Source organism: Falco rusticolus, chromosome 9, assembly GCF_015220075.1.
Source record: "Falco rusticolus isolate bFalRus1 chromosome 9, bFalRus1.pri, whole genome shotgun sequence".
In the NCBI taxonomy this organism is placed as follows: Eukaryota; Metazoa; Chordata; class Aves; order Falconiformes; family Falconidae; genus Falco; species Falco rusticolus.
The window spans coordinates 29,002,970-29,027,962 of record NC_051195.1 but is presented as its reverse complement, the minus strand read 5'-3'; the positions used below and the strand labels follow the sequence as shown (position 1 = coordinate 29,027,962).

Below are 24,993 nucleotides of genomic sequence, written 5' to 3'. Positions count from 1 at the left end.
GTGGGAGGCTGGAGGGAGAACGGGCACTGCCGAGACACAGGGGGTGGCTGCGGCAGGGAACTGCCACCCTGGGACCGGTGCCGGGAGGCCTGCGGGCACCCGCAGCCGAGCGTCCTCCCCAAGGGCCAGCAGCAGGCCCGGTGCTTCCGGCTGCCCGGGGGAGCTGGGAGTCGGGGCTCCTCCTGACAGAAAACCGCGTTGGCGCCTCCGGCCGGGGCGGCCTCTGGGGGTCAGCGCCGCCCGAGGGACGGGCGCTGGGGGCGGGACGCCGCTCAGGAGACCGCGACCCCTCAGGGGTGCGACGTCCCCTCAGCGGCGGGGCGGGACGGCCCGGGGGGCACACAGCGCCCCCGGCGGGCGGGCGCGGCGGCGCCGCACGTGCGGGCAGGTGGCGGCGGCGGGGCGGGCCGGAGCCGCGCAGGCGCGGGGTGGGCAGGGGCGCGCGGCGGGGCGGGGCGGGGCGCGGCCCGGCGGCGCCTGCGTGGCGCGGCGAGGCGGGCGCTGACGGCGGGTGGGCGTGGCGCGGCGCGGCGCGCGGCCCTTCCTTCCCGTCCCTGCCCCCCTGGCCGTGCCCGCCGCCGCCCCCACCCCCACCCCCGCCCGCCGCCCAGAAGATGGCGAGCCCGTGCGGGCGGCAGCAGTGCTCCATCGAGAGGCGCGGCGTCCGCCACCAGCTCGATTCGTGGCGACACAAGCTCATTCACTGTGTAGGTGAGGGACGGCGGCGCGGCGGGGAGGCCGGGCCGGGCCCCGCGGTGGCGGCGGCCGCCGCGGGGGAAGGCTCCACCGGTGGGGGGGAGGCCCGTGAGACGAGCGGCGCCGCGGCCTGCGGGCCCGCCTCCCTCCCCCCGCCGCGGGCCGCCGTGAGGCGAGCGGCGCCGGGCCGGGCCCCGCCCTTCGCCGGGGAGGGAGCCGGGAGGGGGGTCCTGCCCTGCCCTTTTGTGCGGCCCCTGTCAGCGCCGCGCCCGCTCCTCCCCGCCCGGCCCGGCCGCGGCCCCTTCAAACTTGTTTACGGCGGGGCCGGGGCCGCGCCCGCCGGCGGGGAGCGGCCCGCCTGTCAGTGCCCATCCGCCGCCGCGGGAGGCGAGGCGGGTCCGGCCCGGCCCACCTGACCCCGGCCCGCCGCCGTGAGGCGAGGCGGGAGGGAGGGGGGAGCGAGGCCGCGGAGCCGGCGGCGGCGGCGGCGCGCCCCAGCGGGGGCAGCGGCGGGGGGGCCCGGGGAGCGGGGCGGCGGGGCCGGCGGAAAGTTGTGCATCGGGGTGCCGGATTGACGCCCCGGTTCCAGCGCGGGGCCGCGGGCATTACGAGGATGTGTGATTGCTTCTCTCCCCCCCTCCCCTTTTTTCCCCTCTCCTCCTCCTCTCTCGTACGCGTTTGTTGTTATGCAGGCTCCTTGCCATCGAGTATGTGGGGGTTTTGAAAAGGAAGTCCCCGGCGCCCTTTCATCTCGTGTAACTTTCTCCACTCAAAATACAGATTTCGCCCTTTTCTCTTTCCCTGGCAAGATATCGAGGTCTTTTCTGCCGGTCCCAACATACACATAAATGCCAGCTCTAGGCCAGTTGATTCGGTGGGTGTCTGCAAAGATAGTAAAATAGGTTTGACAACAGTAGGCTGTGAACTTCCACGGTGATCTTAAAAGATCTCTAACCAGAACACTGGTATGCCTCATCTGGTTTGGCTTCCTTCTTTTAATTGAGCACAAATCCTCATTTTATTTTTAAGTATGCAAATATGGCCATAATCTGCCGGTGACTGCTCAGTGTAGGTAATCTGTAATAACATTCACAGATTCACTTTAGTTCCTTGTGTGCAGAGTTAAACCTCTTATTGTCAGTTAGCTCAGCATCCTAGTTCGTTACCAGGGATTTGAAACACCGCTTTTGGTTACGCCAGGAGTTGTAACTGCTACCATATGTATTTTTGGCTTCGGCTGAATGTTTAAATTTCTCTAATACAAAAGTGTACGTTGGATGCTTGTTAACTCCAGATTCATAGGAGCAATTAACTTGTTTCAAGCATAAAACGATTCAAGGGCAATACATTGCTGAGAAACTCAGACTCTACACAGAAGTGCTGGGTTTTCTTTCCAACCAATTTTTGATACTTCTAGATCGAGTTTATGGGGTTTTATTTTGATTATAGCTTTGGTATGTTTGGAATGTTTTGTTGGCTTCCACCTCTGCTTGAATAGGATTTATTTTACTTGTGTCTCCATTTCTCATCTCTTCTTACCTTGGTTGCTGGGGATCACCTGTTCTAGTCCTTTCTAAACTCCCTACTTCAAGCACGTCATCTCGTCTTCCTCTCGGCCCCTGCTGCTCTGTCGCTGGGTCCCTGAATCCTCCAGTGGAGCTGTCCTGCTGCTCAGAGTTTAACCAAATAGCTGTGAGGCATAAATGGGGTGGGTGGGTGGGGGGAGGGAAGGGGAGTATTGGGGAGTGGGGAAAGGACAGTTTCAAAGCTGCTGTTGAAGATCTTGCATTGGGGTGAAATGCAAAAATTGTGTATGTTCGTTACACAGCTCTTTGGGAAAATCTTGGGCAGCTAGAGGAGTTTGTGCTACTTACAGACTCAAGGAAAACACTACGTTAATAAAGTTCTTAGCAACCCTAAGTGCTAAAACTTAAAACAAACAGCACCGCCAACCCCCGCCACCCTCATTTGTACACACCCTGTTCCACTTCCCTAAAGCCATTTAAATTGCCAGCTCCTGGAGAATTTGCTTTCTCCTCTGTCCCTTCCATATCTCTTCCTTGTTGCTTAAATTTGATATAGTTTTGTTCCTCCAGAAGAAGTCCCTCTGTGAAAGTCCCTCTGTGTGTGTTTAACAAAAGATACTGTGAACAATGTTAAGCACAGAGTTCACTGGGATTTTTTGGAGATAAAGTACAAAACCATTTTAAAAAAAAAAAAAGTAAAAATCGAGTCCAAAGTGTAACAGTGCTATGTGACTTTTATCTTGATGGCACTGTGTCATAAATAGTTTCAACCTCAAATTGATCAGCTTTATGAGATCTCGGGACCTGCCCTATTCCTAGTATGAATCTTGCATAAATTGTTGGGTCATGTAAATTTGTTATTTGTTACCTTTTTCATTTATGATATTTGGTCATAGAATTATAAAAGATTTATTGCACTAGCCCGGGATGTCCAGCTGAAATTATGCTGTGACCTTAACCCCTTGCCCCTAATACATCTCTCTCGTCCTTGTGAGTTTTGACAATGTTCCTTGAGATTTGGAAGTTGACCTGTTAAATGATATAACATTCTGTTTCACCTTAGCCATTTGTAGCAGTCTTTAAGAATTTCTGTAATAAATACTGATAGATAAATATGGGGAAGAAGAATATGGGAAAATCCTTCTTGTTACTTTAGAAATACCCATTCATACTTAGTTCTGAAAGTGAATCTGAGATGTGTGGGATTCTTTGTGTTAGCATCATTCCCTGAAAAGTCATTTTAATACCACACAGTGTGGTAGTCAGAAAAAATAAAGCCTGTGGTTTGAACCAGTGCATTTGGCAATAAAAGTGGCTTAAGTAATTCACTTTCCCCTCTTGCTTCTGCTGCTCTTTTGGACTGTGGCCTCATGACAGTTTGTCAAACTAAACTTGTGCTCTTGAGGGGAGGAAAAAACACAGGAGGGCTGAAAGACCTCCTTTGCCCACAGGGAGCCAATTCAGGGGACTTAGGCCAGCAGAAACATCATCTTTTCTTCGGGGGTAGAATAATTTTTCTGCTAGTGTAGCTCCCTGTCAGGTCAAGCAAATACCAGGTAAAAAGGAGGAGGATGAGCATGCATAGCTGGTAGGAAGGAAGAGTGTGAGAATGCAGCAGCAGAGATACACATCATCTTGAACTGTCAGAGAGTTGCACCTTCGGTTGTGCCAGCGCAGCTTTTTGTGGGAGGTTACTCAGGGAACTGATTTGGCTTAAACCATACTTCCTTGTCATGTGTTTCAAGCCCTTTTTTGAGGGGGAGTGTGGTGGTGCAGCTGGTGAAGGACGGGTCTGGAAGCAGTTCTCTTGATGCAGTGATGAAGTTGAGGGAGCATCATGCTGTGGCCTGGAGTTGGAGGGAAGTGTGGAGAAGGGGTGTCTAAGCTCTCTTTGCAGTGAGATGTATTGGGCTGTTGGACCACAGCGTACGAGGGTAGCCTGGAGTGGCACACAGTGTCTTGATGCCCTGGTAGGACTCTGATTCTAGAGACATGATATGCCAGATGATAACGATTTGATGCTGACATATGTGTTTTCTTTACCAGTCTTGAGTATTAGTGTCTTTCTCGGTGGCCAAAACCAGATACCTAGAGACAAATGTATGTGATGATTTTATTCTTTTAATATTTTTTTTTTCCTTCTCCCAGCCTCCAGTCACCTTCTGTTCTGACACTTGCTGAATTGGAAATGGTTGTTGAGATCACATCAGCTAAGGAATGGGGAGTTTGAGGGAGGAGAGAACCCACAGATCCCTGAAACCCTCCTGACACCTTTTATACAGGCAGTAATAGCATTGTAGTGCTGTGTGCTTACTGGAGTGATAATTTGAGGTGGTCGCATGCATTTCTACTAGCTGGTGATGCTTGGCCCTTTGTTAAATATTAGCTGTACTCTTATAGACTCCCTGGCTGAATTACAGCCTGTGTTGGGGAGGTGGGGGCGGGGAGGGGAATGCGTTAGTTCTCTCCAGTAGTGATCCTTGTTTTAGGAGCAAAATGATGATTTAAAGGGAAAACTTGTAACATTCACCTAAGATCTCCAGTCATCTTGAGCTCTGTCAGTGTTCCACTGAGGTGCTGCTTAGCTGTTGATTTTACCCTTAAGCTGTCAAAATAAGCTGAAGTACTTTTTTTTTTTTTTTCTTTTTTTTTCTTCTAATGATTGTTGCTGGTGAGATCCTGCAACCTAAGTACCTGATCTGTTTCTGTGTACTAATTTGTTGAATAGTGGTGGTCTTCCATGACCTTTAGATACTTAGGACTAAAGTGTGGAAGAAATATGATACATCAGGAAGTATTAGAAGCTAATATTAATCAAGAGGTGTGTAACAGTTGAATAATTCTGAAATCTTTATTACATTTTCTTATCTTGATTACTTGGGTATAGTTCCAGCCTGTATGTGATATGAATTAGTTGGTGCTTCCAAACATGTTATCTCATTGTTTTGGAAGTTGGCTTGAGTCTCCAAGTGTTTTAACGTAGTTCTAGTTCAAAGGGCAGATTGTCTTTCTTTGTTCCAAAATGAGAAGGCTTGTTATAGCCCTGATGTTGATGAACAATAATAATAAAAAGCAAGTTAAACTAAGGGCTAGTAAAAGTTGGAATGTAGGGCTATTCTAAACTGGTATCTGTTTTAGATATGCCCCCAGCCATGTCCCCAACAAATGTGCAAGTGGTAGTTTGCCTTATTTCAACCTGCATGTAACGTAGATGCAGCTTGCGGCTTTTTTTATTAATAATTGTACAGCAGCTTTACAGTGTGGTAGCTGAAGGCCTGTTCAAGAAGATCTGGTCTACACACGAACATTTTTGCCTGTTGGCAGGATGGATACAGAGAGGGAGAATTACCCTTTTATGACGAAATTATGCCAGAAAAAAAGAGGCAGCTGTCATTTAAAAATAAAAATCTTTAGTTGTAAGGAGTGGAATTTACAGCTTGATATTTAGCTTTACTTTAAATGTGCATGGAAGGATGGTATGCATCTGAAGAACAGTAGAAGTTGAACTGCGGGGGATGAATCTAGATCTGTTTCAAATCTCTCTTTGGATTCTCTATAAATCACTACAGATTTGCCCTTGCTTCCCTATTTGCAAATGAAGAATAACTTCTACCCTGACAGGGACAATATCAATCAAACAAATGCATACTCAAAAAAATGTTGGTAATCGCTTCGTATTATACTATCTTGAGTTCTTCTGGTGGCTGCAACATGAAATTTTGGACTTAGCCAAATCACTTTGTTTTGCATTTCAACAAAAATCTATTTTAATTTGTGTGAAGTAGCAACTATCACTGCAAGGTAGGAAGTTTCCTTCTTTGGACACGTTCATCCTGCAGGAAGTATAGGGGTTTTTTGACTTAATTTTTAACTAAGACCTAATGACATTTAGAGTTCATCCACTTTTAACAGAACTTCTCAAAATGAATTACAGTAATCCATTCTGTGCATGCAGGAAATAGTCCAAATCCACCTAGATAAGATCTTTGTACTATTTATATTGAGATATATGTACTACAGATTTACAGCTTTGTGGTACAGCATCATTTTAAAAGAATGCCTGAAGGACTGTACTAAATTTTTAAGCTATTTTTTGGCGGTTTGTGCCATATATTGATGATACTCCAAATACTATTATGTACAGAAATACAATAACTGCACTTTAATTGAATGGATGATACAAAATCCTAGTTCTTGTGCTCAGTTGTCTAAATCCTTATTGCGTAATACTTAAATGGCTAAATTCTCTGCCATTTTAGGCTATCTTACACCCAGACAAGTACTATCTTGTGGGATTTTTTTTGGTTGATTTTTTTTTTCTTTCTTTATCTGAGAACTTGTGTTCTTTCATGGCTAACATAAAATAACAGTGAGAATGCTTACTAAAAGTCAGTTTAAGCAAGGTTTGAGGAAAACCAGGCATTTAAAAGGATAAAGAAAGGTAGCCCTGTCATACTGATTGGGGCGGAGGAGACACTACTGTAGGATTTTACAGGGGACTTTCCAGTCCTCTTCCTCACCCTTCTATGTATATATGTTTTCACTCTTAAGAGGATGAAGCTTTGGTTCTCAAAGGTTACTGGGATGGATATTTCTAATTCTCTGAGAAATACAAAACTTCTGGGATTTTCTGAGGGCAGGGTTGAATGGGATGGGCTGAGCCAATCTAGGCTCTGCCTCTGGCTGAAAGGGGTCGTAGTGCTTGTTTTTACTAAACAGATAGAAGGCTGCAAAACCAGCTAATCTTCTGGTAATGCTTAGTAACCTGAGTCATCCTAGCTAGGAATGAGATGAGCAGGAGAGCTCATCTGAAGCACTGGATGGGATCACGTCTATGGGATGAAGGGGAGAGGAGAACAGAATAGCCTCCTCCAGAGGCAGGGAGTGTAAACTCCCTGTAAGGTTTGCATCTTCTGTCTTGTAACTGTGCTACAGACTGTGGTTATGTTTCACAGCAGTGCTGTCTAAGCTGGTTTAAATAGTCCCCTCTGTGCTGGCACAACTATGTGTGACAGCTTGGTGAATCAGTTCCCTGGCTAGACCTGACTGGAAAACAATCTTTTTTTCTTTCTTTGCTACAACATCTGCAGAGGATGGAGAGGCAGAAAATGAAGAGTTGAGGCTATTCAACTAGTATTGACACACATGCACAAATCCAAGTTGTCTTTTGCTGAGTAAGTGCTAATTTCTGTATGCATCGTGTTAATTTACAGTAGCAGGAAGATTGCTTCATTCTCCCTATTCAAAGTGCCATGGGCTATACCATGCTCTCTCCTTGATGATTAACTGTGGGCTTTGCTTTCCCAACCGTGTTGAATGCTCTCATCCAGTACCTCCATTAATGAAGCTGCAGCTTTACACTGCCTCTCCCTGGTACCCCTGCAAGCCCTCTGGGGTTCCTCAATTCTCTCTGATAAATCCATGTGGCCTCAGCTTCTTTTGGGAAATGAGAGCTTAAGCGTCTTCCTTTTTCTCTTGAAGAATGCTGTATTGTTCTTTGTCTGGACATCTTCGAGTCATCTGCCTTTTACCTTGGATTTATTTTGCCTTGTATGCTCTGTAGTATCATCATATGCTCTTTCATGGTGAGTTGACAAAAGGAAAAAAATCAACTCTCAAAGCTCAGTAGGAGATTTAAGTTACACATCAGCACTCAGCACTGCCAGCATACGAAAGACAAAGCAGAGGTTATGGTGTTTCAACATTTCTGCAGGACACCACTTCCTATGTGGTAAAATTGCTATTAGATGATGTCTCCATGTGTTTTTTCCTCTCCTCTTATAGAGAAGAGAAAAGATGGTACTCCTGTTGCATTTTTCCAGACGCGGTGGCAAAGTGGCTGCACAGGGGAGACTTGCAGGGAGACAAAGGATGTTCCTTATGCCCTGAGGACCATGATATTTTATGGGAGGGAGAAGAGGGGGAGAAAAGAGGACTGGACAAGAGCCTAGTATTCATTAACAAAGAAAGCTTTCAGAAGCTGAATCCAGCAGTGTGGAAAGACATCAGAGGCCACCAGGCAATCTTAACTCTTGAGTTGAGTTTACTAATGAAAAATTTCCTGGTTCTCTTTGAGCATTTTTTTGCATATGCTTATAGTACAGGCATTTCAGTATCTAGCTGGAGAGGATTGTGTTGGTGAGTGTATCTGATGTGGTCTTTCACTCTCCTCTGCTGTTACTAGGTTAGGGTGGTGGTCATGTTTCGAAAGAGGAGTAACTGCCAGAGTAGGAAGAGGAACAGGCAGTCAAGCTACAGAGTTCTTCATTTCTTGGTTTCTTTTTTTGTTGGTTATACTAACAAAAGATGTGGAAGTTTCAGCCCACAGCTTGCAATTCCCCAGTCTAATACTTCCAGGCCGGTACATAATGCTAATGCTCTTAACCTGTTCTCCTGAGCACATAGTGGTGTGTGTCAGTCTGTAGCAGTGTGCTGTTTGGCTCCCTTTGCTGCTGTATATACGTGACAGGCGGCAGCTCTCCATGTTACCTGTGTAATACACTTTGAGTTCAGTCTCCTGCCTTGCGAGGACAGGGTAGTTCCGCAGCAATTCATATGCACAAAGCTCTTATGTACTCCACCTGTGCTTAATGTGCAGACAAACATGTGGGTTAGTTTTGAAACTTTGTGATGAGATAGCCACAGGTTAGTTGGAATAATGTGCTTATATGCTTCAACTGGGGAGTCTTGTGGGCAGAAGAGCACTCTCAGCCTGTGCTCCTGTGTTCTGCGCTCTTGTAGGTCTTAAAAAATATAAAAATATGTTGGAACACACAAAATGGATTGGCTTTGTTTAAATGCTCATAGCAAACTGGCTTACTTGCCTCTTGGCTCCTTTGGCAGTTATTTTGTCCTTTTCATGAACAAGTTGAAGATAAGCTGGTGTTATAGCAGACATTGTCTCAAGTTTGGTGATCTCCTGGGTTAAGATTCATAATTGTGGCAAAAATGATGAAAGCTGTGTTCTAGGTGATGTTTCATCGTGACCTCTAGATGCGTTTCTGAAACCATGCCATTGTGTCCTTTGCATGAACAAAACTCTTCACCGAGGTGCACACTTAATAACTTCCATTTTGCTCTGCAAAAGCAAGAGAGTAGAAAAGCATGGAGGTAATTTCCTTTTCTGACCTAAGAAAACTTAAAAGCAATCTTAAAGCAGTGATTCCATTTACATCCTTTAGAAAAGGTGGAGCATAGCTACCTTATCCTGAGCTTTCTCCTCTATATTTTGAAGTGATTAGTGAAACTTAAGTTTATATGATACTTTAATCTCTTTTCTGGGGTTTCTCACAAGGGTCTTACTTATTTCTTATGGAAAAAACCAGCCATCTGATAGTCTTCATTTCCAAAACAGACAGTGAGGAAAACTTGTCTAAGAAAAAACTTCTACGCTTTTGTTTTGATGGTAGTTTCTTGATCTAATTGACCTCGCTGCTAAGTAAGGGGAGTGCCCCTTGCTGATTTAAACGTCCTTTGGGAAAGTTGTACTCCTGCTCAACTGGAAGTGGAACATTTCAGTGACCTTAGTTATCATTTATCTGCATACTGTAGCTTAATATCTTTTAAAATATTACAGGTTTGAGTGAATAATGGAGAGGTGTGAAGGGGAAAAACTAAGTGTGAAATGTTGGCTATGTGTAGGTTTAGATGAGTATCCATACTTCAGGATGTGATATGTAAGACAAGTGTACCAAGCCTTCTCCTGAAGGGAGAAAAAGTATTGAAATGTTTCCCATGGATATTTAGTTTATTCTAGCTTATACTTGGGGGACAAAATTATAGCAAGTATAACACTGATTTTGGTATTTCTGGTTAAATGCTTAACTACTGCCCTCACATTTCTGGTTTTGTGTTGGTTTTTTTGTTTTTTATGTTTTTCTGTCCTCCTTGTCATCCTGTGCATTCATACAAAGTAATACAGATGTAACTGTCTGGTAAGATGCTATGAGAACCTAGTTCTCAGATCTTACAGGAGTATTTTTGTAAACTCTTCACAAAATCTAATCCCTTGGTCTTTCCTCTGCTATTTTTGAGTGACGCGCAGCAATTGGGGAGTGAACAGCTTCAGTGCTCAGTTGAGACAGGCCATGCGGAAGTCCATTTTGCATAGGATCTTTTGAATCTAACGGGAACACTGTATCTCTTGAACAAACCTAAATTGTTGAGCGAACTGTGTTTTGCTAGGGCTCTCTTAAATCAGTGGCTTTCAACCTCAAGTTGGCAAGAAGCAACTGTGGAAATACAAAGCTATTGCCAATAGTTTAAATTGCGTGGGGTCTTTATGCTTTTCAGGAGCCCACAGTTTGAAAATTACTGCTCTAAATGATTTGTAAACAAAGGCTGTTTTTCCTTTCCAAAGTGGCTGTAGGTGTTAAGGAGTATGAGCTGACATTTAGTCATCTATTAGATTAGGACTGAGTTTTATCTTTCCTTTCTCTTCTCATAGCTAATTATTTAAAAGTACATTTTTATCCAAAAATAGATATCATGGAGGAGGTTAACCCTGGAAGACTTCAACCTGAAAGCTAACTTCTGGGAAAAGGCTAGTGTGGTGTTATGTAGGTCTGTTTTAAGTGCTGCACTCCCTGTACTCAGGGCTTCTGTATTTTCTTTTTCAAGAACCTTGCTGTGAAGCTCAGACTCCTGCTATAGAGTTTGTGTTGGGTCTAAAGATCTCATTAGCACTCTTCCCTTAGATGGCAGTGAAAGAGAACTTTGACTGCACAGGCTGGGGTGTAAACTGTAGTCCCTGTGAAGTGCATTGGCAGATACCCTGAAATAACAAGTAAACTAAGTTTCTAGTCTTGAAGGTACGGGTTTCTTTGTTTTAATGACTAGAAGGTATGTGGAAGTATGGAATGGACGCTAAGCTGGTTGGTAATCCCTAGGTGCGCTACTGTTACGGGTATCAAAGCCCAAATAGTCTCCATCCTGACCATTCTTCCAGCTCACTCTACTAAGAGCCATAGATGAGGTCACAGACTGAGCGCAGCAACAGTACCAAATTGAATATAGAGTTCAGAGGTTACTCTGCTCAACAAGTTACTCAGTTTCAAATTAGATTAAAAATTGACTTAGTAGGTTAAAGATGTTGCAGAACTGTAGTCTACTTTACCATGGAGGCTGCATTCCCTGCCTATAACAGATTGGTTCTTGTTCCTAAATCATCTGTTTGCCTGTGACTAATCTTGAATTTGTATCTTCCTGCTGCTTGTACTTTGAACAGAATTCTGTGCTCAAAGTAAGAACAGCAGATAGGGCTTTAAATTTTCTCAACCCCTTGTAGCCCAAGGACTGCTCCTGCCCCTAGGATTCAAAATATCTTGTGCAGCTTTATGTATAGTGGGAGATGGTGGAAGGGTAGGCATGTAGGGAGAAGTCAATCACAGCTGCTTTAGTCTATACTTACTGGCATGGTGATGAACTTTAGCAGCTAAATGCGCTTGTGATGACACCTCACAAACTTCAGAAAGTAAGCAGTTATTTTTGGAAACTTTTTTTTTTCCAGGACTAAAACTACTAAACCTACTTAAAAAAAAAAAAAAAGTCTATGCAAAAACACTAGTTCCCAAGAAACCGGCACCTTCTGCTTACCATGCTCATGGGTATTTCAGCATCCTAACCCTAAACCTTGCTTAATGTTCTTTTCTGTCTGTCCTTAGCTTTCCATTGCTGTAAGGGAAGAGAAATAGTTCCTTCATATTCAGTTTGGGGGAAAAGATGAGCTATTCCCTGATCTCATCTTTAAGGCAGATAGATCTTTGCTCTCAGCATGCTGTGGTGCTGCCTAGGAGAGTTTTCATGATTCTGCTTGTAAGCAGCAGACAAAGCTAATTTCAGAGCTGGTTTGTACTGACAGATTTGAAGGGTTGAGAGTGCTGAATTTATTGCATCGTTTTGAGATTCTGTTGGTGGTGGCAAAACTTTCTTTAAAAAAAGTTTTTTTACCAAAGTTAAAAAACTTTAGTAATTTAAACTAATTACATTAAAGAATCCTTGCTTTGAACACTGGTTTGCTGCCTCATAGTTTTGCCAGTGTAGCTATATCGGGGTCTGTTTGTAAGCCAGGTCCTGAAGTCAAGGTCTGGCTTTAGTGAGAGGTCCTAGGTTAGGCTGAGCAGGGTGCGTGGGACCTTAGCTGTGAGTGGGCCAAACCGAAAGCCATGCATGTGGGTATGTGGAGAAATCCTGCAAGTGGTGTCTTGCACCTCTGAGCTGCAAACTGTTGATTTGCAGTGTGGAAGGGCACTGGTGCCTGCATGAGCAGCTTGTGGTTAGGTGTGACAAGTGCGGCTCTCCTGTAGACAAATTCCTGCTTTTTGTCAGCATGGCAGCCAGTCTGCAAATGGACGGTGGCTGTTAGCGTAGTAACTAGCTCACTCTCTGCTGTCAGTTCACGCTCACTGTAGGGTCAGGGTCTAAAGCAGGAATGAGGCAGATGGTCTTGGGAGCATGATCTTTCACTTCAGGTGGCCTCACAGAAGGTCGTAAGCTTACTCTCATTTTCAGAATGACATGCAAAATACTTGTCTACAGGCTTTCAATCTCCTTGGTAATGCATTCTTTTACTCAGGTGGATCCTCCCTCTTAGTTCAGTCTGAGGGGAGGTAGACAAGATAGCACCAAGTATGAACTAACAGGACATCATAGCCTTGAAATATGCCAAGAGTCTTTCCTTTTGGAACCAGTGAGGGAAAATGAATGTGTCTCTAAAACTAGATCTCTTTTGAAAATCCAGATTTAGCATAAATGCGGGTCAAACTTCACAAAGAATAGTTTCAGAAAAGGAGATGATAAACTTTAATAGCTGTATAATTACTTGCCTTGTTTGAGTCCACTAAAGGAATGTAAAGGTGCATCTAAAACAAAGAATTAAAAATTTCTTGCTGTTCAGCCTCTGGATTAAGTTGGCTATGAGCGCCATACTAAATGGTATAGTTAGTTTAGTTGAGAGATATTTCTGTGAAATCCAGGGACAAGAAAGGTGGAAGGTCAACCAGAGCAATGTACTGGATTTTGCATAAAAATATAGCCTTAACTAGATATTTCTAGTGGTGTGGTGGTTGGTAGTTTTTCTTTATTTTGTTTTGGGAAGTTTTTTTGGGGTCTGTTGTTTTTGTTTTGGTTTTCCTTTATTTTTTTTCCCCTGATTTTTGATAGGGTGGGGGTAAGCATAACTAAGAGACTTGTCTGAAGGGAAATCATGGCTATTTAGTTTTAAGGTACTGGAACTACAGACTAAACTCTGATAGTCTTCCAAACACATCTTAATGCATATTTGGGAAATGGACAAAATATTTCCCACTATACGTGAAAACCAGTTTCAGATAAGTACCTGTCATTTTCCCATGAGAGAGAAAGAAGTATATTCTTTTGAAGCTTTTGCTTATTAAAGTTCTCACTTGAAACTTGGGGGATATTGTCTGGGGAGAGACTAGTGGGAGAAGGCAGGCAGATTCTGTTTTTTAAGCTTAGGAAGTCAAATAGAAGTTACCTGGAAAACTCATTAACCAAAGACAATAAGCTTTAAGGGTTAGGACAGCATAGAGATTTGCCTATGTAGATTTGTCAGAGAACCTTTCTTTTAAGGAGATCAATATCCAGAAATAGTCCTCAAGTATATTTAATAGAACCGCTGCTGGCTTTTGAGTCTTGAGTTATTATTATTCCAGAGTAAAGTTAAACATTATGCTATTTTTTTAACTGTGTTGCATCATAGTAATGTAAGCAAGTTTGTGGAGTCTGGTTTCTGAAAAGGCATGAAATTACTCTGTGTGAAATCACTATTCTACTGGAAAATGTTGAAATGTATTATAGTTTATACATTCTAAACTTGATGTTTAGTGAGTGTAGAAGATGCTACAGGAAATGTTCAGTAGACTTTTTTTTTTTTTTTTCCTTTTTAAATAAAGGAGAGGTTATACTAGAGCAGCTGTAATTAAAGCATTTCACCCTGACTCTGAAGAAACTGCAAGTCCACTTACAGGCCTTGCCAAGCTGAATTTGCATTGCATTTATAGTGTACAGGTTTGGGTAGTAACTCTGATGGTAATTTATGAGAAATAATAATTTTATGTCATTTAACCTAAATGTGCAGTGTAGGAGAGTACAATTGTTTAATGCTGGCCAATATAGAGGGTTCTTCAGGAAAGGTCTTCGTTTCACCACTGGAAAATAGAATACACATTCAAGGGATGCATAGCAGTGGAAGTGAATTTTCTTGTAAAAACACAATTTGTGGTTACACCGTGATTTTTAATCTAGCATAGGTTTAAAATGCTGCAGAGAAGGGTAGTTGTACCACCCCCTTTGTGCTAGTGCCCTCACTTTGTGTAGATGTGTGGTGGGTTTGATCAGGGAACTGATTCCTGAACAGTCTTGTATTACCATGCAAATGCAAGATGAGTGAGCATCTGAGGGGGTGGGGAGGTGTATTTATCATGGATTAAAGTGCCAGGTGATCAGTATATCGTACCTTCAAAACATTGAAGATGTGCTGCACAGCGGACTTCCTGTCTACAGTAACCTTCAAATTGCAGTAATCTGTCTTCTAGTAGCTTGGGATAAGTGAGTTGTGGAATTTTGAGTCTTCTTGCTCTGCTTCTCATAATTAACAATTTACATGGAACATTTTGCAATCATACATTTTACATGCCTGTGCATTTTACTGCTGTTGAATTTCTTTTCCTCCTTTAAAGCAATTGAGTCAGGCAAACTTCATTCTGCTCTTGATGCTGCCTTTCTAGTGAATGAGCACCAAGTTGCAGTATGTCTCCAGTGAGTGGACAAAAATCTTATATCCAATGTGTTTACTCTTCATAAAATTAACAGAATATTACAGAGAAGCTGATGTTGTAATGGAAGCATTAGGGTCATCACTAGTTGCTGTCAGCAAAAGGTGGTTTCCAGAGATGAAAACAGCTGAATCTATATTTATATTCCTTAGTAGTGGTTCTCATAGGTATTTCTTCATTCTGGTTCGTACAGCACAATGGTAATCTTAGTCCTTCTCCTTTTGGATTAGGGTCAATACACTTTTGAATGTTAGCTTAAAGGAAGGGTTTCTGTTTACCCATTTGACTGATCTGCATATTTGGGCTTTAATGAAAGGGTACTGTATACCTTTAGGTTTATGATGCTAGCTGGAGAGATGGGCCAGTGCTGAAACAGCTTGTTTAAGGGCAGCACTCTCCCAGTTGGCAGGGGCAGTAGATTTCTAGCTATGGAAACCTCCTGAGGGTAGTTGATACCTCATTACACCAGACTACTGTGAAGCATTCTTGGTTTAGTTCACTATCTTCCCTTTTCACCAAGAGACAGTCCCTACCACAGAGGATAACGTGGGTTGATCACAAGATCTATGAGCCGAGCAGGTTTGGACTGAGCTTTCTGTGTGGTCAGCCGGTCAGAATGCATATTCAGCACAGCTGCTAGTTTAGGGATTTGTGTTTAGGCAAGGTTGAAAGTTGTCATAGGGCTTGCTTCCAAACAGGAGTCACCAGGGCAAAAAAACGGGTAGAGCTAAGGGCAGTTCAGCACTTGTGTTGAATTCATCTGCTGAGATTTGTCAGCCAGCAACTCTTTTGACAGTTGACCAAGGAACACAACAGGGCTATGTCAGACCAGCATGGTGTTTCAGGGAGAGAACTGGAGTAAGAACCATTCTCAGAACACATCTGTTTGCTCATTCAGCAGTAGAGCCCTTTGCCTTCCATTGGAGCGTTGTCGCCCATGAGGTGGTCTCTTCTGCAGGAGCCTGAATCTAGCCTGCTCCTGTATCTTGTCTGTTCTCAGCAGCATGCTGCAAAAACCTATGCAGCACATAGTATTGTTGATTCTAGCTCCTTTCTGTTCTAATAGGTCTTGATTCGCCAGCATCTTCACTGTAATACACCTCCCATGTGTTTCACTTACAAGGAGTCCAAAGCAGTTACATGTTTAACAAATCGGAGTAAGTGCATGCTCTGTTCTTGAACAGTCTCTTAAGCAGTAGCTACACTTGTAGTTCCTTAGCAGATGTACTCCAGGGTTTGCTGGGCATGCTTTTCATGATGGCATTGTTTAAGGCAACCCTTTATGTGGCCACTTAAGACTTCACTCTTACTGGAATATGGATGCTGGGCCAGTTAAACCTTTGTCTTAAGCTTGAACTGCCATTCTTATGCAAAGGTGAACTTCTGGAAGTTACTCCTTTAAAAAAACAAAAAGGGGAGTGTGAGTGGGATGCAAAATCACTCGTCCCTTGCGCGGTCTCATGAACTTGCACCAGTGTAACTGATGGAGTGCAGGGGTAGAAATGAATGATGGAGCAGAGAAGGAAAGGGCTGCAAATTGCTGTTACTGCTGGAAGATATGCTTGTGAGACTGTGCTTTGAAGCTGTAGGCCTGATTGGAGTTTGCCTACATGAGTTTTACCTCACGCTAATGCTGATCCTTCAAAAGGAGCAAAAGATTGCATAGATACCTTGACAATATTCCCTGGTGCAAAAAGCAAAGATTAATTTTTGTCATGTCCAAAGCCTTACATCTTTGTAAAATGCATTGAGTTCTTCAATGAGATGATGTGGTTCTCTGTTCTGTACTGTCCCTGTAGTTTGCACTGCTTGGAAATGGTACTACAGTACTTTTAAAAGCTGTGTTTCATGTGCCTTTGGCTTGAGGGATGCCTGGGTATCTGTCGTTCAAATCTCTATTGAAATATGCAGGACCAACCAGTCTGTCAAAGATCAGGCAGACTGGTAGGAACTGTTTCTTTGTTCTTGCCATCACACCACAAGCAGAAGCTGTAGATGAGTGTTCCTAGGATGACTTATTTCACAAATCACGTAGCTTAGCAGTTGTCAAGAGGAGGGAAAACCTTCAGTCTCCTGTTCACGTGATGATGATATGCATAAACTGAAGCACAGGCCTCCATGCCAGAGCTTGTCCCAATATTCAGCAATATGATAGACAGAAAGATGACTTCTATTAAAAGGGGTTTTGTTTTTTTCATTTCCTATTTGACCTGTGGCCTGCCCTGAGTATAAAGTATTTACATGGATGCCTCACATAAGTCTTGTTATTGAGGGTAACAAATTCTGCAAAATTAGCCTAATCTGTTCATTTGGGAATGAAGCAGGATAGATGGGTTTTAGTTTGTGCCTGGAAGTATTTCTGAAGAGCAAAGGCTTGACAATCCTTGAAGATGTATGCTGGTTACTTAAACTTCTGCATTTACATTTATCTGGCTGCTGTGGGTGGGGATTCTCTTGTAGCCTTTCCAAAGGTAGAGTCAGTTGTTTCCTCCTGTTGCCTTTGCCCTTAAAGCTGGATAGTGCAGACATCTACTGTGATGGATGAGTGGATGTCATTCTCAGGAAGGTAACTTCAAGGAAAAAGTAAAGGGTGAAGGGTTTTTTGTTTGGGGTTTTTTTTTTGTTTTCTTGGTTTGTTTTGTGTTTTTCCATGGAAGTAGCTGTTTTGGTTTCTTTCCTCAAGGACCACGTGAATAAATCTGAACAATACGAGGTTGAGTCGCACCTGTAAAAATGGGTTCATTTTGTTAGCTTCCTCCTGTTCTGCACAAAGCTACGAGCAGCAGAAGTACTGGAAGAACCTGCTGTGTAGGCTTATGCTAACCGTATGTTAACTTTGCTTAAAAAAAATTAAACCCTACCTCCTGCAGAACTTGATTTGCCATTGAGAAGAGCTTTCCACTTGCTGGGAGTGAAGGAGAATTTTTCAGTCACTGGCAGTTGTGCGAGGACATGGCTATTGTTATTAGCGCAAAGACTGTAGAAAGAACTTCAATTTCCCTGCTTTGTTTGATGCCTCTGCAACTCCAAACTGTTTTCAATGCAGATATTCAGCTGACTGTCCACTGTTGCTGCTTCTAGGTTTCTTTCACTTTTTCTTCCCCTATCCTCGGGTTTCCTCTGCATTGAGTGTTTGAAATTATTTTTCATGAGACATTTTGGTTTCCAAACTAATTTTATTTTCTCTCTAGGTCATTTATGTATTTGTCTTCACTAATGTTTGCAACGTCTCCAAACATAGTATCCTCTGTGAATTTAACTAACATGCTGTTTACCCTTTCTTCCAGATCCAGTTTCTGATCCTACTTCCACATTTGGGAGTATGCAAGGGACAAACCCATCTCTTTGCGTAGCTTGACTGGATATCCCAAGACTAGGATGTTAGTATATTTAAACAATTTTTTGCATTAAAATGTTGCCAGTATCTTAATTGCACATAGATTATTATTTTTTGAAATGTAATTAGCTTTATTGGCATTATGCATATTCAGAAGCCTGCTGGTAGAAAGTTTTTCTGCAGTCTGACTAGTGCTTATTGGTGATTTAAAATGGGGGCAGAAGTAGGAAGAATTTCAGGGTTGCTTTTTAAATGAGCCAGGCTTATTTAGTGTTACAGCTTTAGCACTCATTCTTGAAAATCTTGGCTCTTTGTCTAATAAGATTAACTGTAGGTTAATCCAAGAACATATAAAACCTTTAGACTGTGTTCAAGATATTTGTAAAAGACCACTTCAGACTTCTGAATGCATGAATACAGGCCCTAGGAGAGATGTTTAAATACTTGCAATAGTCAAATATGTATAGAAATACTTGCATCAAATAAGTGTTAACAAAAAAATAAAATTGCACACTGAAGTTTCTTGAATCCTTGCATCACAGGTCACGCTATTCTGGTACTTGTAAGGAACCAGTTGTCTGGAAGAGTAAACCCTATGCTGAACTATTTTTGTAGATTTTATAATGCAGCTTCCTTTAAAAATGTGTTTTGTGATTGTGTAGTTATTGCAAAATGAGATTTCATGTTTTCTGTTATGTTAAGCAACTGTCTGGCAGTAATTAGCAATTCAAAGATAAAGAAGTCAGTGTTAAACTAATGGCTATTTTTCAATATGTTTTTTTGACTCTGACACCTCTCGGAGTGTCTCATGTATTCAACTACTATATCTAATTTAATTACTGAAACGGTAATTTAAATACTTGTTTACAGTAGTGAAGTGAATTTGATGCTGAGTACAATGTTCATTGTGTAGCTGATGATTTTGCAGGTTCCTCTATACCCTTAGTTTTGCAGTGCACTTTGGGTTTTCCTCATGTAAGTGAAAGGAGCATTCTCTTTGTGTGGTTTGAAGTTCTTCTGTTAAAACTGTTGCCAATCTTCTTGGCTAACAGTTTAAAGTAATTGGTTATAGTTTCTCTGCTTGGATTTTCATTTGTACTGTCCAGCTCTGTATATAGGTAATAGATTTAGGTAAGATTTCAGTTCTTTACCTTAGATACTCTGACAGATGTTCTCAGAACTAGTGCTAGGAAAATGCAGTGTTTTGCAACACTTGTTCTAGTATCCCACTGCGTTTTATTTTAGTGGCAGATTTCTTCACTCACCCCTTCTGGTGTTATTCCTGTGATTTTATAGAAAAGCAAGTTTCTTACGGTTGCTTACAAGCTTTTCAAGGGAATTTGAGACTTACTGAGTACTATTGTTTATTTTATTAAATCTGGTGAAGCACAGTGTGTTCTAGAAGTCTAATATTCCTTGAGCCTGGAAATGTTTCTAGTGTCAAAGAACACTTCTAAAAAATTTGGCTATATCTGATATAACCTTAATAGGATTTAAAGTATAAAATTGACAGTAGTGGGGACCAAGGCAGTTGCATTAAATTGTTATTAATGCTTCTTGCACACACTGTATTTGGCAATTTGTTAACTCTGTGCCATACTTTGTTCATTACATGTGCCTGGTACCTCCCTCCCCCCCCCCCCCCCCCCCCCCAAGAAACTTAGGTATGAAGAAATCTGTAGGGAAAAAATGACCTTAAGGGAAGATATTTACAAAGTGTCATTTACAAAGTGTCATAGACATCAACTTGTCTTGTAACTTTGTGTATCGGTTAGGGCTATCTAGATTTTTAATCCCTCAGGATTAGGTGGTTACCATGTCACTTGCAGAAGCGCAGTTAGTATCAAATTCTTTCCCTGTTTATATGGCTGTACTGCCGGCAGTTCCTAGCCATGGATTAGGAAATCCGTTTCTGAGATGTTGCTCTGAAAGTAGTGTTCAGAAGTTACAAAAAGAACTGCTTTGGGTGTAAGTAGACAGTGACTCTCATGTGAAAAACTAAAGCTTTTATAGCGAAGTGGCACTCAAAACTGTGAAGTGTTTCTCTTGTTTCTTCATATAGAGGTTGTTACTGATATTTTGGTCTCCATGGGATTCAGAAATACAATGTAATGTAGAATGCTGAGTTTGAGTTTGAGAAGTGTGTGTGTGGATTACCTGGAAAATTTAATTCAGATTTTGAAGAGAAGGCCTGTCGTAGGCAGTTTCTTAGAAGGCTGAGTGATCTCCAGTGTTTCTTCACTTAGCATCAAATAATTGTTTTTAGATCTACTGGATGTCCTAAACAGGGACTCCATTCTTCGAACAGACCTGAGGCAGTAACAGGTCTGCTAAGACCTTTTTATTGACATAGCAACTATGAAATTGGAGCAAGGCTGGTTGTTCTAGAAGGCTGATCTCCAGATGTTTGTCTTTGTAACAGTTTGATGTTCTTGACTAGAAACCCATTATTTGATTAACTTGAACATATTCTAAGCTTCTGCTGTAATTCAGTGACATTGAGAAACTTAGTATGCAGAAAGTGTGGGACTGCTGTCTTCTCTCAAGTTCAGATCACACATGCTGCTTTCAAGCAGAGAACTTCCAACTAGACTGAAAACAAAAATTATGAGGGAAGTGGGTGGCCTCAACCAAAGTGCAATGGATTAAATGTTTTACTTCCTTAACTATGAAAGGCCAATAACATGCTGTACTTCGGGAGTTCTAGAAGGTCTGGAGTAAATGAGACGGAGAAGTCTGGGCAGTGTCAAAAAGCTGCACAGAACTGCTTGGCTTGAGGAAGGCCTAGGTGATGGTAGGAGCTGAAATTACTGTGTGTATAACTCAGTTAAGTGCAGCGTAAACTGTTAAATATACCTGTAGACACTAAATTCACTGTAGCTTCACAGAAAAGATACTCGGGTGTAACTTTGAAATGCTGAATGGCCATCATAAAAGATGTGTTCTCTGTCATGTGACTTTTGCATCACTCCAGTCCCAAGGGATTTTTTTCTGACTACAGTCTTCAGCGGTGATCCAGTACCTACTTCAGATGTCTGTCTCAAATCTGAATAAGGGAAAGGCAGTCTGAGAAAGCGAACGAGGAAATCAAACAGGTCTTGGTTTCAGCAGTATGCTGTTGAAGCTGTCCCTGGTCCTGCCACTTGTTCCTGCTGACATAACTGGGCTAGGCCAGAAAATTGTTCCTGTCCAGAAATAAGGCAAGCAAAACTTGATTTTTTTTCCCCCCCATTGTCTTCCATATGCACCTGTGCAGCTGTTTGTATTGCCAGTGAAAAGTGTGAATAGAAATGCCTGATGTTAAGTAGCCTTTCTTCTGTCCCGTGTTGCTGTCAAGGAGGAAAAAGAAAAGCTCAGTGTAATCCCAGTTGTAGCTGGACACAAAATACCTTACAGAAACCAGGTGCTTCTCCTGAGAAGCACATCTGCAGGCATAGTTTACAGAATCGATGATGTGTATCTGAAGCTAAAATGTTAGTAAGATTGAAAGAGTTGCTACATGAAATGATGGTAAACATTACATGACATCAGAAGTGAGAGAGAGATTTATCAGTCACTTGCTCTTTGTGAAAATTTCCACTAAACCCCGAAGGCCAGGCTGTCTTATAGCCGTTTACTGCAGTTTCTTGCATCTCTGTGTTGTTTTTTTAAAGAAGGTTCACTGCTCTCAGTCTACACTGACTAATGCTGCATCACATCTGGCAATTTCAGTTCCCACAACTTACTCGGCACCAAATTGTTTTGCTGCTATAGTCTTCTGTTACAAAGTTGTCAGCAGCTGTGCTTATGTTTCTCTGTTTCCAGAGGAATATCAGGGCTTGCAGATTCTTTAGTGCATAGGCATAACCCGAGGAGTGAATGAAGGATAGGTAAGAACATTTCTGCTAGTATTTAGTTCTATCGACACAAGAGTAACAATAGTATCACAGCTATATCTTGTGTGCAAGAGTTGTCATTGTGCTCTTGATAACTGTTGTTGTGCAAATGACCATAAAACTGGAGGGGGCTGTTAGGCTTAGTTGTGCTCCCTTTGCATTTGCACCTTGTGTCATAGACTCACAAATGCCCTGCTTGAAGTGTACTTTCAAATGTGACATCAGTGGTGACAACTGGTCACTTTAATTTGCTCTGTAGTTAGCACGAATTCTGTGCTCCTGTCTTTCAGTGTTAAGACACTTCTCTCTGTGTGCTGATCTGTTTGGTTTAGGGTTTTTTTTTGTTTAAAGTGGGTAACTTCTGCCCCCCTGCCCTGCTTTCAGTTACCCTTTCATTTATGTGTAGCTGCCTGCATCACCCACTGATTTCACCTAGGTTATCCTTTCTGTTGAGACAAAACTGAACAGTCCATCTGAAAAGGCTAAGGATACTTTTCCAGAGTTTCTGGGAAGCCTTCTCAAAACATCAGGTGTGCTTCATATTCACTGTAGCGATCATTCAGCTTCATTCCCGTGATTTAGGTTCTTCTTCTTCTTTTCTTCTGTTAGGTTCTTCTTTTCTTCTGTTAGGTTCTTTATCAGAATTTTGATATACTGGCATATAAGATTTTTCAAGATGCTGTTAGCTAGCTGGATTCAGAAGGCATACTCTTCATTGGGGCAATTATGTAGTGGCTTATTGTGGTGATTTAACATCAGACAGATTTTACAATCACAAATAACAGAATAAAAAAGCCCTTGGTAGTTTTTACCTTACAGGTGAGCTTAGTGTATTCACCTTTCAACTAAGAAACATTCAATAAACTTTCACGTGTCTATGCTATTTGTGGAAGATCATCAGATTTTCAGTGATGGGTGATACAACTATATTTAGTTTCCTAAGTAGAATCACATTTTCATTTCCCTTTGCAGAGTCCTGCATAGATTTTAAAAATCTATGTAGATATAACTTGAGATCCAGAAAGAAGAGAAGAATATATTGAGTTAATTCAGTAATGAATGATGATATAACTGACCTCCTGTGATAAAGGAGGTAAAACCAGAGTCACACTCCAAGGGTTTGCTAGATCAAAGCTGTGGTTTGGTAGAGCTTTTTTCTGCTAGTGGTCCTCATTTAAATGAATTCAGCAGCTTGTGCTTACCCTTTCTGGGCTGTTTTTTAGCTGAATTGTTTCAGTAGGTGGCTGTGTGTTGCAAACAGAATGATGTGGGGCAGGACTGAGTTGCTGGGGGAAGGCAACCCTCTTCAAATAGGGCTGCTATGGAGTATGAAATGTCGCTAGTATCTCAGCCACTCTAACTCACACTTCTGCACCATGCCAATGCATATCTTTTGTGGCTGGGCTGGAAGGCACTGGTGTCCTGTGCTTCCACATATACAACTTTTGAGGGAGAGGGAGGGTTCCTCTATGGTTTAAACTGACTTGGGCCTCTGCTATACATACTTGTGGCATGCTGTTTCTGACAGCACACCTGATACTGGCTGATTTGTGGAATGAGCATTACTATGGCCAGGAAATATAGTGGAGCAGTGAATAGATGTTGCTGGAAATCTTCTCTTGTGTGGGAGGCATTTTCCAGGCAGATAAATTCTGTCTTTTGCAAGGCTATTCTTATGCTTCTGCCAGGGGAGCATGGGATATGGGGATAAACACTGGTAATTAATGAACGTCATTTTAACTTTGCTTGGGAGTGAAGCATTAACATGTGGTCTCCAACAGGAAAAAAGTTTGAAGGTTTTTATTTTGCAGCAATAAACAATGCAACACTGTTGGATATGGAAAAAATAGCCCTGAGTTTGAGAAACATTTGGGTCTCTGTATAAAAACTTCTGTTCTGTGGTGATGCTATTGAGCACTCTCATTCTTGGGCTATTTGATTCTCTTAATCTGTTTATAAACTTCTAGCTAGCTGATATAGTTTCTTCTCAGTGAAAGTTGTACCTGGTTGCCTGCTGGAACTCTAGACCTGGAATTGAACAAATAAGCACTGTCTTTGAATTGAGATACTGAGAAACAACTCCCACTTCACTTTTTAGTGTTAAAGTTTGTTTGGGGCTTTTTTTTTTTTTAATTTATATCTTATTCTGCCATTAAGTAAAAACTAACTTTTTAAGAATACATAAAAAGTTGGTAGTTACTGAGATTCTTCTGCTGTCATGCTTTGCCATTTTGTGATATCTGTATTTTCTGGTTTATTTTCTAAAGTAATAAAATGCATGTATTTACATGAGAAGATTCCAGTCAGGTCCTGCATATTGGTGGTGACTGGCTGCGAAGAAAACCAGATAGTCTTATAATAAACCTCCTGATCTTGAGTTAAAATGTGAAACAAAAGCCCACAGCCCCCAACTTGAAGAACTAGCCAGATTAGTGATGCCGTATCTACAAATCGGAGGATCTTCCCACCCCCGCAAATCCACATGAAGATTACAGCTCAGTCTGCCAGAGCAGTTGCTGTATCTTGAGGTGATGTTGAGACAGCCATTGCAGAGAGTCCTTGGCTTTTTCTGAATTCTGCTACTGAGGCTTATGATTAGAGATAAGATGGTTGCATGCCTTCATGCAATTCTCACTCACACACACACACACACACACACACACACATCACACACACAAAAATATTCCTTGTGGGAGTGGGACAGGTGATTGTCTGCATTATGCCTTTTGCCTTGCTATACTCTGTACTCTCACAACAAGCTTTAT

At 42.3% G+C, this 24,993-nt stretch overlaps 1 protein-coding gene across 5 annotated transcripts in view; it reads left to right on the top strand.

Annotated features, from left to right (window-relative positions):
• Window positions 1-594: 594 nt before the first annotated feature.
• Window positions 595-24,993, top strand: part of LCOR (ligand dependent nuclear receptor corepressor) — an 87,514-nt gene continuing 63,115 nt past the window's right edge. For 3 of the 5 annotated variants that reach the window (XM_037399245.1, XM_037399244.1, XM_037399248.1), the window contains exon 1: window positions 595-711. In XM_037399245.1, the coding sequence (XP_037255142.1) occupies window positions 615-711 (97 nt within the window). In that variant the 5' untranslated portion in view covers window positions 595-614. Of the gene's footprint in view, window positions 712-18,380; window positions 18,397-24,993 lie in introns of those variants that run through there. The other 2 variants (XM_037399246.1, XM_037399247.1) reach the window with 2 other exon arrangements.